This window comes from Babylonia areolata, chromosome 26 (assembly GCF_041734735.1).
Source record: "Babylonia areolata isolate BAREFJ2019XMU chromosome 26, ASM4173473v1, whole genome shotgun sequence".
In the NCBI taxonomy this organism is placed as follows: domain Eukaryota; kingdom Metazoa; phylum Mollusca; class Gastropoda; order Neogastropoda; family Buccinidae; genus Babylonia; species Babylonia areolata.
The window spans coordinates 7,590,031-7,603,553 of NC_134901.1; the positions used below are offsets into that span (position 1 = coordinate 7,590,031).

Here is a 13,523-nt window from a genome sequence, read left to right on the forward strand (position 1 = left end):
TTTTTGACAGTAAAAAAAAAAAAAAAAAAAACAAATACGCTGGCAGACAGAAAAAAAGAAAAAGAAACAAGGGTGGTGCTGCACTGAGGCAATGTGCTCTCCCCATGGAGAGCAGCATGATTTTCAGACACAGAAATCTGTTGTGACAAAAAGTAATACAATACTGAGGCAATGTGCTCTCCCCATGGAGAGCAGCATGATTTTCAGACACAGAAATCTGTTGTGACAAAAAGTAATACAATACTGAGGCAATGTGCTCTCCCCATGGACAGCAGCATGATTTTCAGACAGAGAAATCTGTTGTGACAAAAAGTAATACAATACTGAGGCAATGTGCTCTCCCCATGGACAGCAGCATGATTTTCAGACAGAGAAATCTATTGTGACAAAAAGTAATACAATACTGAGGCAATGTGCTCTCCCCATGGAGAGCAGCATGATTTTCAGACAGAGAAATCTGTTGTGACAAAAAGTAATACAATATAACTACATCAGCATCTACATCAGACACTGTTCATGCTCACAGCGAACTAGTCTTGTTCAAACACACAGCACACACTAATCATCAATAAACACACAGCACACACTGATCATCAATAAACACACAGCACACACTGATCATCAATAAACACACAGCACACGCTGATCATCAATAAACACACAGCACACACTGATCATCAATTAACACACAGCACACACTGATCATCAATAAACACACAGCACACACTGATCATCAATAAACACACAGCACACACTGATCATCAATAAACACACAGCACACGCTGATCATCAATAAACACACAGCACACGCTGATCATCAATAAACACACAGCACACACTGATCATCAATAAACACACAGCACACGCTGATCATCAACAAACACACACACATGCAGAACTCTGGGAGAAACTCCAACACTGCTAAAAAGAACAGGGTAACAACCCTGGGAACAACTAAAAGCCTGAAGTGGGAACTGAGAGAGCAACATTACTGACGTAAGCCATGCCATCAGAACATATGACAGTCACAAATGTCATGCACCAGTGTCTACACGTCAGAGAGGAGGTGTGACAACCAGTGACACAACAACAACAACAACACCAACACCACACCCACCTCTTGGGCACCACTGCCGGCAAGGAGAAGTTCCTGTCTGCCTGCCCTGTCTGACTGGAGCTGAAAGCACAGCACACAGCACTGATCATACCTTCTGTGACCAACACACACACAGCACTGATCATACCTTCTGTGACCAACACACACAGCACTGATCATACCTTCTGTCACACACACAGCACTGATCATACCTTCTGTCACACACACAGCACTGATCATACCTTCTGTGACCAACACACACAGCACTGATCATACCTTCTGTCACACACACACACACACACACAGCACTGATCATACCTTCTGTGACACACACACACACACACACAGAGAGCACTGATCATAGCTTCTGTGACACACACACACACACACACAGAGAGCACTGATCATAGCTTCTGTGACACACACACACACACACACACACACAGCACTGATCATACCTTCTGTCACACACACACACAGAGCACTGATCATACCTTCTGTGACCAACACACACACACAGAGCACTGATCATACCTTCTGTGACACACACACACACACAGCACTGATCACACCTTCTGTGACACAAACACACACACAGCACTGATCATACCTTCTGTGACCAACACACACAGCACTGCTGATACCTTCTGTGACCTCCACGCCCCCCCCCCCCCTCCATCCCCCTTCACAAACAAAAAGTCAAGTACTACACTCAATATGTAACAAGGACACCAGGATCATGCTGTGCATGCTTCCCCCAGTGCTGAACCATAGTTATAGCCACCAGCACGATTTCCAAAGCTGTTGCACTCTGTGTTCCATTTCTAAAGGTTTGTTCTGCAAGTTCACCCTCTGTATAACAGGGAACAGTCGGTGCTGTTGATTTAAAGTTGTTCACTACAGGGAAGAATGGAAAGGCTTCTTATCCCCCACCCCCATCCCATGCCCCACTCTTCTACTGAATGAAACAGTCCGAACACTGCTTTACAGTCTCTTATCCCCTCCACTGATTGGAACAGTCCGAACACTGCTTTACAGTCTCTTATCCCCTCTACTGAATGGAACAGTCCGAACACTGCTTTACAGTCTCTTATCCCCTCTACTGAATGGAACAGTCCGAACACTGCTTTACAGTCTCTTATCCCCTCTACTGAATGGAACAGTCCGAACACTGCTTTACAGTCTCTTATCCCCTCTACTGAATGGAACAGTCCGAACACTGCTTTACAGTCTCTTATCCCCCCCTACTGATTGGAACAGTCCAAACACTGCTTTACAGTCTCTTATCCCCTCTACTGAACGAAACAGTCCGAACACTGCTTTACAGTCTCTTATCCCCCCCTACTGATTGGAACAGTCCAAATACTGCTTTGCAGTCTCTTATCTCCACTACTGATTGGAACAGTCCAAATACTGCTTTGCAGTCTCTTATCTCCACTACTGATTGGTACAGTCCAAATACTGCTTTGCAGTCTCTTATCTCCATATCCCCTCTACTGATTGGAACAGTCCAAATACTGCTTTGCAGTCTCTTATCTCCACTACTGATTGGTACAGTCCGAACACTGCTTTACAGTCTCTTATCCCCCCTACTGATTGGAACAGTCCAAACACTGCTTTACAGTCTCTTATCCCCCCTACTGATTGGAACAGTCCAAACACTGCTTTACAGTCTCTTATCCCCCCCCCCCTCCCCCCTACTGATTGGAACAGTCCAAACACTGACTTTGCAGTCTCTTATCTCCACTATTGATTGGAACAGTCCAAACACTGCTTTGCAGTCTCTTGTCCCCCTTACTGACTGGAACAGTTCAAATGTATTCAGTGCATTATATGTGTTTGCATCATACAGCACACAACGTATACACCGTGCCAGTGGTGACAGAGAGAGTGGACAGCTGAGAGAGGTGGTCAGTGTGAGAGAGGTGGTCAGCGTGAGAGAGAGCTGTGCTACTGACCCAACGTCAAACTTGGCCACCTCGTCAAACAGCAGCAGGGTCAGGAGGTGCGACACCTGGTAACTGACGCTCTCATCTCGCACCAGCAGCACGCTTGCTGCACACGGGAAACCAGCAGTCCTCCTGCATCATTCTGAATACAACAGTGTATGCACTGTTTGATAGGAAACCAACAATCTGCCTGCATTGTACTGTACACAGTGTGTACTGTTTGAAAGGAAACAAATAATCCTTCTGCATCATGAAACACAATGTGTACACTGTTTAAAAGGAAGCCAACACACACCCCTGCATCATTGTACACAGAGTGCACACACTGTTTAAAAGGAAATAACACGTCTGTCTGCATCATACTACACACAATGTATACACTGTTTAAAAGGAAACAACAATCCTCCAGCACCATTCTATACACAGTATGTACACTGTTTAAAAGGAAATAACACATGTGTCTGCATCATACTACACACAATGTATACACTATTTAAAAGGAAACCAATACTCCTGCCTACATCATACTATGCTCAATGTATACACTGTTTAATCCATGAACTGTACTACCACTTCTACATTTGTTCTAACCTAATAGAAAAAAAACAAAACGAACCAATGAATTCCATAACTTTAATACTGAAAACAACCAACAAATTATAATGTGACTTCTGAACGACTTCAGTATCCCTTCGAAAAAAGGAAACAATGCGGCGACTGACCTCTGACCAGGTCATAATAGATGTCGGGGTCATGGGTGAGGTTGTGTCGCAGGGTGTAGTCGTGATGCAGCAAATGTCTGAGGATGGTCACACAGGCTGGGACCAGGGCAAGGCTGGGGTTCTGGCCACACGACCCCCCCACACACACAGTACAGCTGCTGTTCACTTTCAGTTCTTTTTTGTTGACTCTTTTCCTGTGTCATTTTTTCCTCTCCTCTTTTCATCAAAAGACACATATATGTATCTCCTTAGATCTGAAAATGCTCTCATGGCCTGGCCAGCGTGTTGGGTCTATGCAGAGGCAAGACTCATGCTTTCTTTTTTCTTTTTTTCTTTTTTTTTTTTTTTAGCAGATCTGGAGAATGGTATATGGATAAACCCACACACTTTGATGCCTCCTTGAAAGTGAAACTGACAAACACTGTCCATGTGTACAATCTGATCCGTCCATAAACATCTGTATAAACTGACAGTGGTAAATGACAGTCCATGTGTACAAACCTGATCTGTCCATACACGTCTGTATAAACTGACTGGTAAATGACAGTCCATGTGTACAAACCTGATCCGTCCATACACGTCTGTATAAACTGACTGGTAAATGACAGTCCGTGTGTACAATCTGATCTGTCCATACACGTCTGTATAAACTGACACTGGTAAATGACAGTCTATGTGTACAAACCTGATCCGTCCATACACGTCTGTATAAACTGACACTGGTAAATGACAGTCCGTGTGTACAAACCTGATCCGTCCATACACGTCTGTATAAACTGACACTGGTAAATGACAGTCCGTGTGTACAAACCTGATCCGTCCATACACGTCTGTATAAGCTGACACTGGTAAATGACAGTCCGTGTGTACAAACCTGATCCGTCCATACACATCTGTATAAGCTGACTCTGGTAAATGACCTTGGAACCAGTCCATGTACAAAACAAACTTCATCCATCCATACAGCACAGCAGTTTGGCTGAACACATTCAGATGAACACCCTAAGTGGAGTGATGGCCTAGAGGTAACGCGTCCACCTGGGAAGCGAGAGAATCTGAGCGTGCTGGTTCGAATCATGGCTCAGCCGCCGATATTTTCTCCCCTCCACTAGACATTGAGTTGTCGTCTGGATGCTAGTCATTCGGATGAGATGACATACCAAGGTCCTGTGTGCAGCATGCACTTAGTGCACATAAAAGAACCCAAGGCAACAAAAGGGTTGTTCCTGGAAAAATTCTGTAGAAAAATCCACTTTGATATGAAAAACAAATTTTCAAAGATGCATGCAGGAAAAAAACACAAAAAAATGGGTGGCACTGTAGTGTATGACGCGCTCTCCCTGGGGAGAGCAGCCCCAATTTCACACAGAGAAATCTGTTGTGATAAAAAAAAGAAATATAAATACAAATAAAGGACATGGTGTCAAAGAGTGAAGAATCAAAATGAGCCAGCCTTCCTTTCTAACCAGTACCAGCGGCAGACATGGAAATTCCAAGTCAGCTTTAAGAACACACACACAAACACACACACACACAAACACACACACCGACACATATGCGCACACACACACACACACACACACACACCCATACACACATGCACACACACACACACATAAGCACACGCACCTGGTGAGTGCCCTGTGCAGGGCGAGTCATGGCCTGGTGCACAGTGGACAGAACCACCTCCACCCCCCCAAACTGCCGGAATGCTGCCTGCAGGTGAGGATCTGTCCAACAGTCACCACACCTCTGTCACCACACCTCTGTCACCCCTCTCACTGTCCAACAGTCACCACACCTCTGTCACCCCTCTCACTGTCCAACAGTCACCACACCTCTGTCACCACTCTCACTGTCCAACAGTCACCACACCTCCATCACCACACCTCTGTCCAACAGTCACCACACCTCTGTCACTACTCTCACTGTCCAACAGTCACCACACCTCCATCACCACACCTCTGTCACCCCTCTCACCGTTCAACAGTCACCACACCTCTGTCACCCCTCTCACCGTTCAACAGTCACCACACCTCTGTCACCCCTCTCACTGTCCAACAGTCACCACACCTCCATCACCACTCTCACTGTCCAACAGTCACCACACCTCTGTCACCACTCTCACTGTCCAACAGTCACCACACCTCTGTCACCACTCAACCTGTCCAACAGTCACCACACCTCCATCACCACTCTCACTGTCCAACAGTCACCACACCTCCATCACCACTCTCACTGTCCAACAGTCACCACACCTCCATCACCACTCTCACTGTCCAACAGTCACCACACCTCTGTCACCACTCTCACTGTCCAACAGTCACCACACCTCTGTCACCACTCTCACTGTCCAACAGTCACCACACCTCCATCACCCCTCTCACTGTCCAACAGTCACCACACCTCCGTCACCACTCTCACTGTCCAACAGTCACCACACCTCCATCACCACTCTCACTGTCCAACAGTCACCACACCTCTGTCACCACTCTCACTGTTCAACAGTCACCACACCTCCATCACCACTCTCACTGTCCAACAGTCACCACACCTCTGTTCAACAGTCATCACACCTCCATCACCACTCTCACTATCCAACAGTCATCACACCTCTGTCACCACTCTCACTGTCCAACAGTCACCACACCTCCATCACCACCTCTCACTGTCCAACAGTCACCAAACCTCCATCACCACTCTCACTGTCCAACAGTCACCACACCTCCATCACCACTCTCACTGTCCAACAGTCACCACACCTCCATCACCACTCTCACTGTCCAACAGTCACCACACCTCTGTCACCACTCTCACTGTCCAACAGTCACCACACCTCCATCACCCCTCTCACTGTCCAACAGTCACCACACCTCTGTCCAACAGTCACGACACCTCCATCACCACTCTCACTGTCCAACAGTCACCACACCTCCATCACACCTCTCACTGTCCAACAGTCACCACACCTCCATCACCACTCTCACTGTCCAACAGTCACCACACCTCTGTCACCACTCTCACTGTCCAACAGTCACCACACCTCCATCACCACTCTCACTGTCCAACAGTCACCACACCTCTGTCACCACTCTCACTGTCCAACAGTCACCACATCTCTGTCACCACTCTCACTGTCCAACAGTCACCACATCTCTGTCACCACTCTCACTGTCCAACAGTCACCACACCTCTGTCACCACTCTCACTGTCCAACAGTCACCACACCTCTGTCACCACTCTCACTGTCCAACAGTCACCACACCTCTGTCACCACTCTCACTGTCCAACAGTCACCACACCTCCATCACACCTCTCACTGTCCAACAGTCACCACACCTCTGTCACTACTCTCACTGTCCAACAGTCACCACACCTCCATCACCACTCTCACTGTCCAACAGTCACAACACCTCTGTCACCACTCTCACTGTCCAACAGTCACCACACCTCCATCACACCTCTCACTGTCCAACAGTCACCACACCTCCATCACACCTCTCACTGTCCAACAGTCACCACACCTCTGTCACCACTCTCACTGTCCAACAGTCACCACACCTCCATCACCACACCTCTGTCCAACAGTCACCACACCTCTGTCCAACAGTCACCACACCTCTGTCACCACTCTCACTGTCCAACAGTCACCACACCTCTGTCCAACAGTCACCACACCTCTGTCACCCCTCTCACTGTCCAACAGTCACCACACCTCTGTCACCACTCTCACTGTCCAACAGTCACCACACCTCCATCACCACTCTCACTGTCCAACAGTCACCACACCTCTGTCCAACAGTCACCACACCTCTGTCACCACTCTCACTGTCCAACAGTCACCACACCTCTGTCACCACTCTCACTGTCCAACAGTCACCACACCTCTGTCACCACTCTCACTGTCCAACAGTCACCACACCTCTGTCACCACTCTCACTGTCCAACAGTCACCACACCTCCATCACCACTCTCACTGTCCAACAGTCACCACACCTCTGTCACCACACCTCTGTCACCCCTCTCACTGTCCAACAGTCACCACACCTCCATCACCACTCTCACTGTCCAACAGTCACCACACCTCCATCACCACTCTCACTGTCCAACAGTCACCACACCTCTGTCACCCCTCTCACTGTCCAACAGTCACCACACCTCTGTCCAACAGTCACCACACCTCCATCACCACACCTCTGTCCAACAGTCACCACACCTCTGTCACCCCTCTCACTGTCCAACAGTCATCACATCTCCGTCACCACTCTCACTGTCCAACAGTCACCACACCTCCATCACCACTCTCACTGTCCAACAGTCACCACACCTCCATCACCACTCTCACTGTCCAACAGTCACCACACCTCCATCACCCCTCTCACTGTCCAACAGTCACCACACCTCTGTCCAACAGTCACCACACCTCCATCACCACTCTCACTGTCCAACAGTCACCACACCACTGTCCAACAGTCACCACACCTCTGTCACCACTCTCACTGTCCAACAGTCACCACACCTCTGTCACCACTCTCACTGTCCAACAGTCACCACACCTCTGTCACCACTCTCACTGTCCAACAGTCACCACACCTCTGTCACTACTCTCACTGTCCAACAGTCACCACACCACTGTCCAACAGTCACTACACCTCTGTCACCACTCTCACTGTCCAACAGTCACCACACCTCCATCACCACTCTCACTGTCCAACAGTCACCACACCTCCATCACCACTCTCACTGTCCAACAGTCACCACACCACTGTCCAACAGTCACCACATCTCTGTCACCACTCTCACTGTCCAACAGTCATCACACCTCTGTCACCACTCTCACTGTCCAACAGTCACCGCACCTCTGTCACCACTCTCACTGTCCAACAGTCACCACACCTCTGTCACCACTCTCACTGTCCAACAGTCACCACACCTCTGTCACCACTCTCACTGTCCAACAGTCACCACACCTCTGTCACCACTCTCACTGTCCAACAGTCACCACACCTCTGTCCAACAGTCACCACACCTCTGTCCAACAGTCACCACACCTCCATCACCACTCTCACTGTCCAACAGTCACCACACCTCTGTCACCACTCTCACTGTCCAACAGTCACCACATCTCTGTCCAACAGTCACCACACCTCTGTCCAACAGTCACCACACCTCCATCACCCCTCTCACTGTTCACTGTAAAAAAGGTGACTGTTGATAAACTTCAGACTTAGAGGCTAACAAAGGCGAATGCTAAAATACTACAGACTTAGAGACTAACAAAGGTGAATGCTGATAAACTCCACACTTAGAGACTAACAAAGGTGAATGCTGATAAACTGCACACTTAGAGACTAACAAAGGTGAATGCTGATAAACTGCACACTTAGAGACTGACAAAGGTGACTGCTGATAAACTATTGGCTTTGAGACTAACATAGGTGAATGCTGATAAACTGCACACTTAGAGACTGACGAAGGTGATTATTGATAAACTATTGGCTTTGAGACTAACATAGGTGAATGCTGATAAACTGCACACTTAGAGACTGACGAAGGTGATTATTGATAAACTATTGGCTTTGAGACTAACATGGTGAATGCTGATAAACTCCAGACCTTCATCAACAGATGTGGGAGACACATCAGGAGGCCAGAAACAATATCAACTGCCAACCTGTGGGAAAGATTCAGCCTTGTTCCCATCAGCCAGGAAATGAATAATTTGAAATCCTATGATCAAGGAAATGACATCATCATCATCTGATGCAATATTTCTCCCTGTCACTGACTCTCTGAAATCCACACAGCAGGTAAACATCAGAAGTAAGACCTATGGACACAGATCAATTTCTTTTCAATCGCCAAAGACGTGGAACAAGCTCCCTGATAACCTCCGTCATTCTGATTCCCTCGCATCTTTTAAATCTCGTCTCAAAACTCACCTTTTCCCTCAGCAGTAAGTTCAATTGTGGCAGGTCCACTTCCTTTGCGTTAGCTGTGCTTGACTATGTATGTATACATATGTATGTATATGAATGTGTATTGTGTGTGCGTGTGTTTATGTAAGTTTGTGCCTGCCTATGTGTGCGTATGTGTTAGGGTAGCTGTTAGATACACATGTATGTTAAAATGTATGTATACAGTGTGTGTGTGTGTGTGTGTGTGTGTGTGTGTGTGTGTGTAGTCACATTTTGGTGTGTGTATGTAACATAGATGTAATGTTTTATGTTAACAAAAGCGTTTTTGTAAAGCACCTAGAGCAGATTTCTGGATAGTGTGCTATATAAATATCCATTATTATTATTATTATTATTATTAAACATTATGCTTCTTGACAAGCCTCAGAGGCCAGTCCCGTCAGATATGACGTCATGACATCGCTGGCACAAGAGGGACTGCCCAAACTGGGCAGTCACCCTGAATCTGGTAGGAAGAAGGCAACACCTGATCACTGACGCCTGTACACACACAGCTCTCACCTTGCAACATGATGGCCAGTTGTTCCGCTGCCGATTTCTTCACACCTGCATCCACGGGGTCAGCTGTGAAGATGTCATACACCTGCTTCATCCCCTCCACCTGCACAGCACAGCACGTTCCACGTTCAGGTGACTGCATATCTCTGCATAGTGACTGCACACCTCTGTATGGTGACTGCACACTGTATGGTGACTGCACACCTCTGTATGGTGACTGCACACCTCTGTATGGTGACTGCACACTGTATAGTGACTGCACACCTCTGTATGGTGACTGCACACTGTATAGTGACTGCACACTGTATGATGACTGCACACCTCTACATGGTGACTGCACACTGTATGGTGACTGCACACTGTATGGTGACTGCACACCTCTACATGGTGACTGCACACTGTATAGTGACTGCACACTGTATGATGACTGCACACTGTATGATGACTGCACACCTCTGTATGGTGACTGCACACTGTATGGTGACTGCACACCTCTACATGGTGACTGCACACTGTATGGTGACTGCACACCTCTACATGGTGACTGCACACCTCTACATGGTGACTGCACACTCTATGGTGACTGCACACCTCTACATGGTGACTGCACACTCTATGGTGACTGCACACCTCTACATGGTGACTGCACACTGTATGGTGACTGCACACCTCTACATGGTGACTGCACACTCTATGGTGACTGCACACCTCTACATGGTGACTGCACACTGTATGGTGACTGCACACCTCTACATGGTGACTGCACACTGTATGGTGACTGCACACCTCTACATGGTGACTGCACACCTCTACATGGTGACTGCACACCTCTACATGGTGACTCCACACCTCTACATGGTGACTGCACACTGTATGGTGACTGCACACCTCTACATGGTGACTGCACACCTCTACATGGTGACTGCACACTGTATGGTGACTGCACACTGTATTATGACTGCATACTACATGGTGACTGCACACTGTATTATGACTGCACACTGTATGGTAACTGCAAACCTCTACATGATGACTGCAAACTGTACGGTGACTGCACACTACACGGTGACTGCACACTACATGACTGCACACTGAATGGTGACTGCACACTGTATGGTGACTGCACACTGTATGATGACTGCACACTACACGGTGACTGCACACTACATGACTGCACACTGAATGGTGACTGCACACTGTATGATGACTGCACACTGTATGATGACTGCATACTGTATGATGACTGCACACTGAATGGTGACTGCACACTGTATGATGACTGCACACTGTATGGTGACTGCACACCTCTACATGGTGACTGCACACCTCTACATGGTGACTGCACACTGTATGGTGACTGCACACTGTATGGTGACTGCACACTACATGGTGACTGCACACTACATGACTGCACACTGTATGGTGACTGCACACTACATGACTGCACACTGTATGGTGACTGCACACTGTATGATGACTGCACACTGTATGGTGACTGCACACTACATGACTGCACACTGTATGATGACTGCACACTGTATGGTGACTGCACACTACATGACTGCACACTGTATGGTGACTGCACACTGTATGGTGACTGCACACTGTATGGTGACTGCACACTACATGACTGCACACTGCATGGTGCCGTCCGCTGTAGTCCTGAGGGCCTGTCTGCCTGATGTCTGTCTTGCGGTTTAAGTTTCAGTTTTGTATATCAATAATTTATGATGCTTACACTATTTTAAAACTTTTTTTTTTCTTCTCTTTTTGTTCTTTTCTATATTTCTCTGCTTTTTTTTTTCACCCCTCCAGTCCCAACCCCCCCCCCCCCCCCACCCTTCTTTTCTAAGGGCTGGATGAAGACAAAAAACAAAGCATTGTATGCAGACTGTGTTACCCTCAGTGACTGAAATCCATTCTCTCATTCACCCCCACCCCATCTTCTGAGGGCCAGATGAAAAAAAAAAAAAAAGCATTGTATCCAGACTCTGTTACTGTCAGTGAATTAAACCCATTCATGACCCCCCCCACCCCACCCCCCACACACACCTCTTTTGAGGCCCTGATGAAAAAAAAAAAAAAAAAAAAAGCATTGTATGTACTCTAGCTGTTCCCCTCAGTGACTAAATCCATTCACTCATTGCCCCCTGACCCCTGACCTGGAAGATGGATCTGGAGGAGTCGTGGTGGGGGTGGTGGGGGGTGTCCACGATGAACAGGGAGGACAGGTGACGCACGTCCACCTCACCCACGTCAGGCAGGCGATCACTGCTGCCTGACTCGTGCGCCAGGAACCAGCACAGCCGCTTCACGGCCTCCTCTCGCAGCCTGGAAACATTGTCGTCACCCACACCCATCAACAGTCGTTGTCCTCACAATATCCACACAAAGGGTTCAGTGTTGGGCCACAAGAAAGAAACAATGTTGAGTTTTTTTTTGGTTTTTTTAGCTGAATTCACCCATCAGCAGTTAAAGAGACAAACACTGCCCTGATCACTGTGAGGAAACTGTCCTGACAAGCCAGGACCATGATGGTCCCTTATCGCAAAAAGCATGGACCACATCATTCTCGAATCATTATAATAATTACAATAATGATCATGAAAATATTAAGAATAATGATAATAATAATAATACTTATAAAAATAATAATAATAACAGGAAGAAAAAGAATGATCATAATAACAATAATGCAAACAGACGCTCACACCTGCCAGGTGACATTCACAAAGAACATACATCAAGAGCACCTTACACAAAGACACGATCACTAAACACATGACCCAGCCATCCTCGGAGAAGCCACCAGCCCCGAAGCCACGAGCACAGTGACTAGAGCTGTGCCCCACCCACGGGGCCCACTACAGGCAGGCATGGAGCTGAATCAGCAAGGCATGGACCTCTGATCCAGTGTTCACCAGTGATCAAGGTTTGAGGCCCCGTTCGAGGCATGGTGTTGTGTCCTTGGGAAAGATACTTTCCTCTGATTTTCCTCACTCTACCTGGGTGTGAATGGGAACCTGACTTTCACTGGGGGAGGTTAAAATGGCGGAAGGAGGGGACTTGGCCGTACATTCCTACGCCGAGCCCTAGACACAGTGGATATGAATTCATTGCCTCGATGGCTCTTAAAGCTGTGGAACTTTGTTACCTTATGGCTGTGTTGCAGCATGGACACCGACTTGTTGCCAGACCTGTATCGGCAGCTGACCTCCTCCAACCTGTTCTTTCCTGTGCGGAGCCCCAGACACAGTGCACAAGAAATTGCTACCCCAGT

The 13,523-nt window shown here is 47.5% G+C and overlaps 1 protein-coding gene across 2 annotated transcripts in view; it reads right to left on the minus strand.

Moving 5' to 3' along the window:
* The window catches only part of LOC143300404 (rotatin-like), an 87,203-nt gene that overhangs the window by 49,006 nt on the left and 24,674 nt on the right, over positions 1–13,523 (minus strand). For both annotated transcript variants that reach the window (XM_076614042.1, XM_076614043.1), the window contains exons 16-21: positions 12,406–12,574; positions 10,247–10,346; positions 5,397–5,497; positions 3,768–3,888; positions 3,055–3,151; positions 1,118–1,177 (exon numbers count right to left, since the gene is read on the minus strand). In XM_076614042.1, coding sequence (XP_076470157.1) covers positions 1,118–1,177; positions 3,055–3,151; positions 3,768–3,888; positions 5,397–5,497; positions 10,247–10,346; positions 12,406–12,574 — 648 coding nt within the window. The remainder of the gene's footprint in view (positions 1–1,117; positions 1,178–3,054; positions 3,152–3,767; positions 3,889–5,396; positions 5,498–10,246; positions 10,347–12,405; positions 12,575–13,523) is intronic.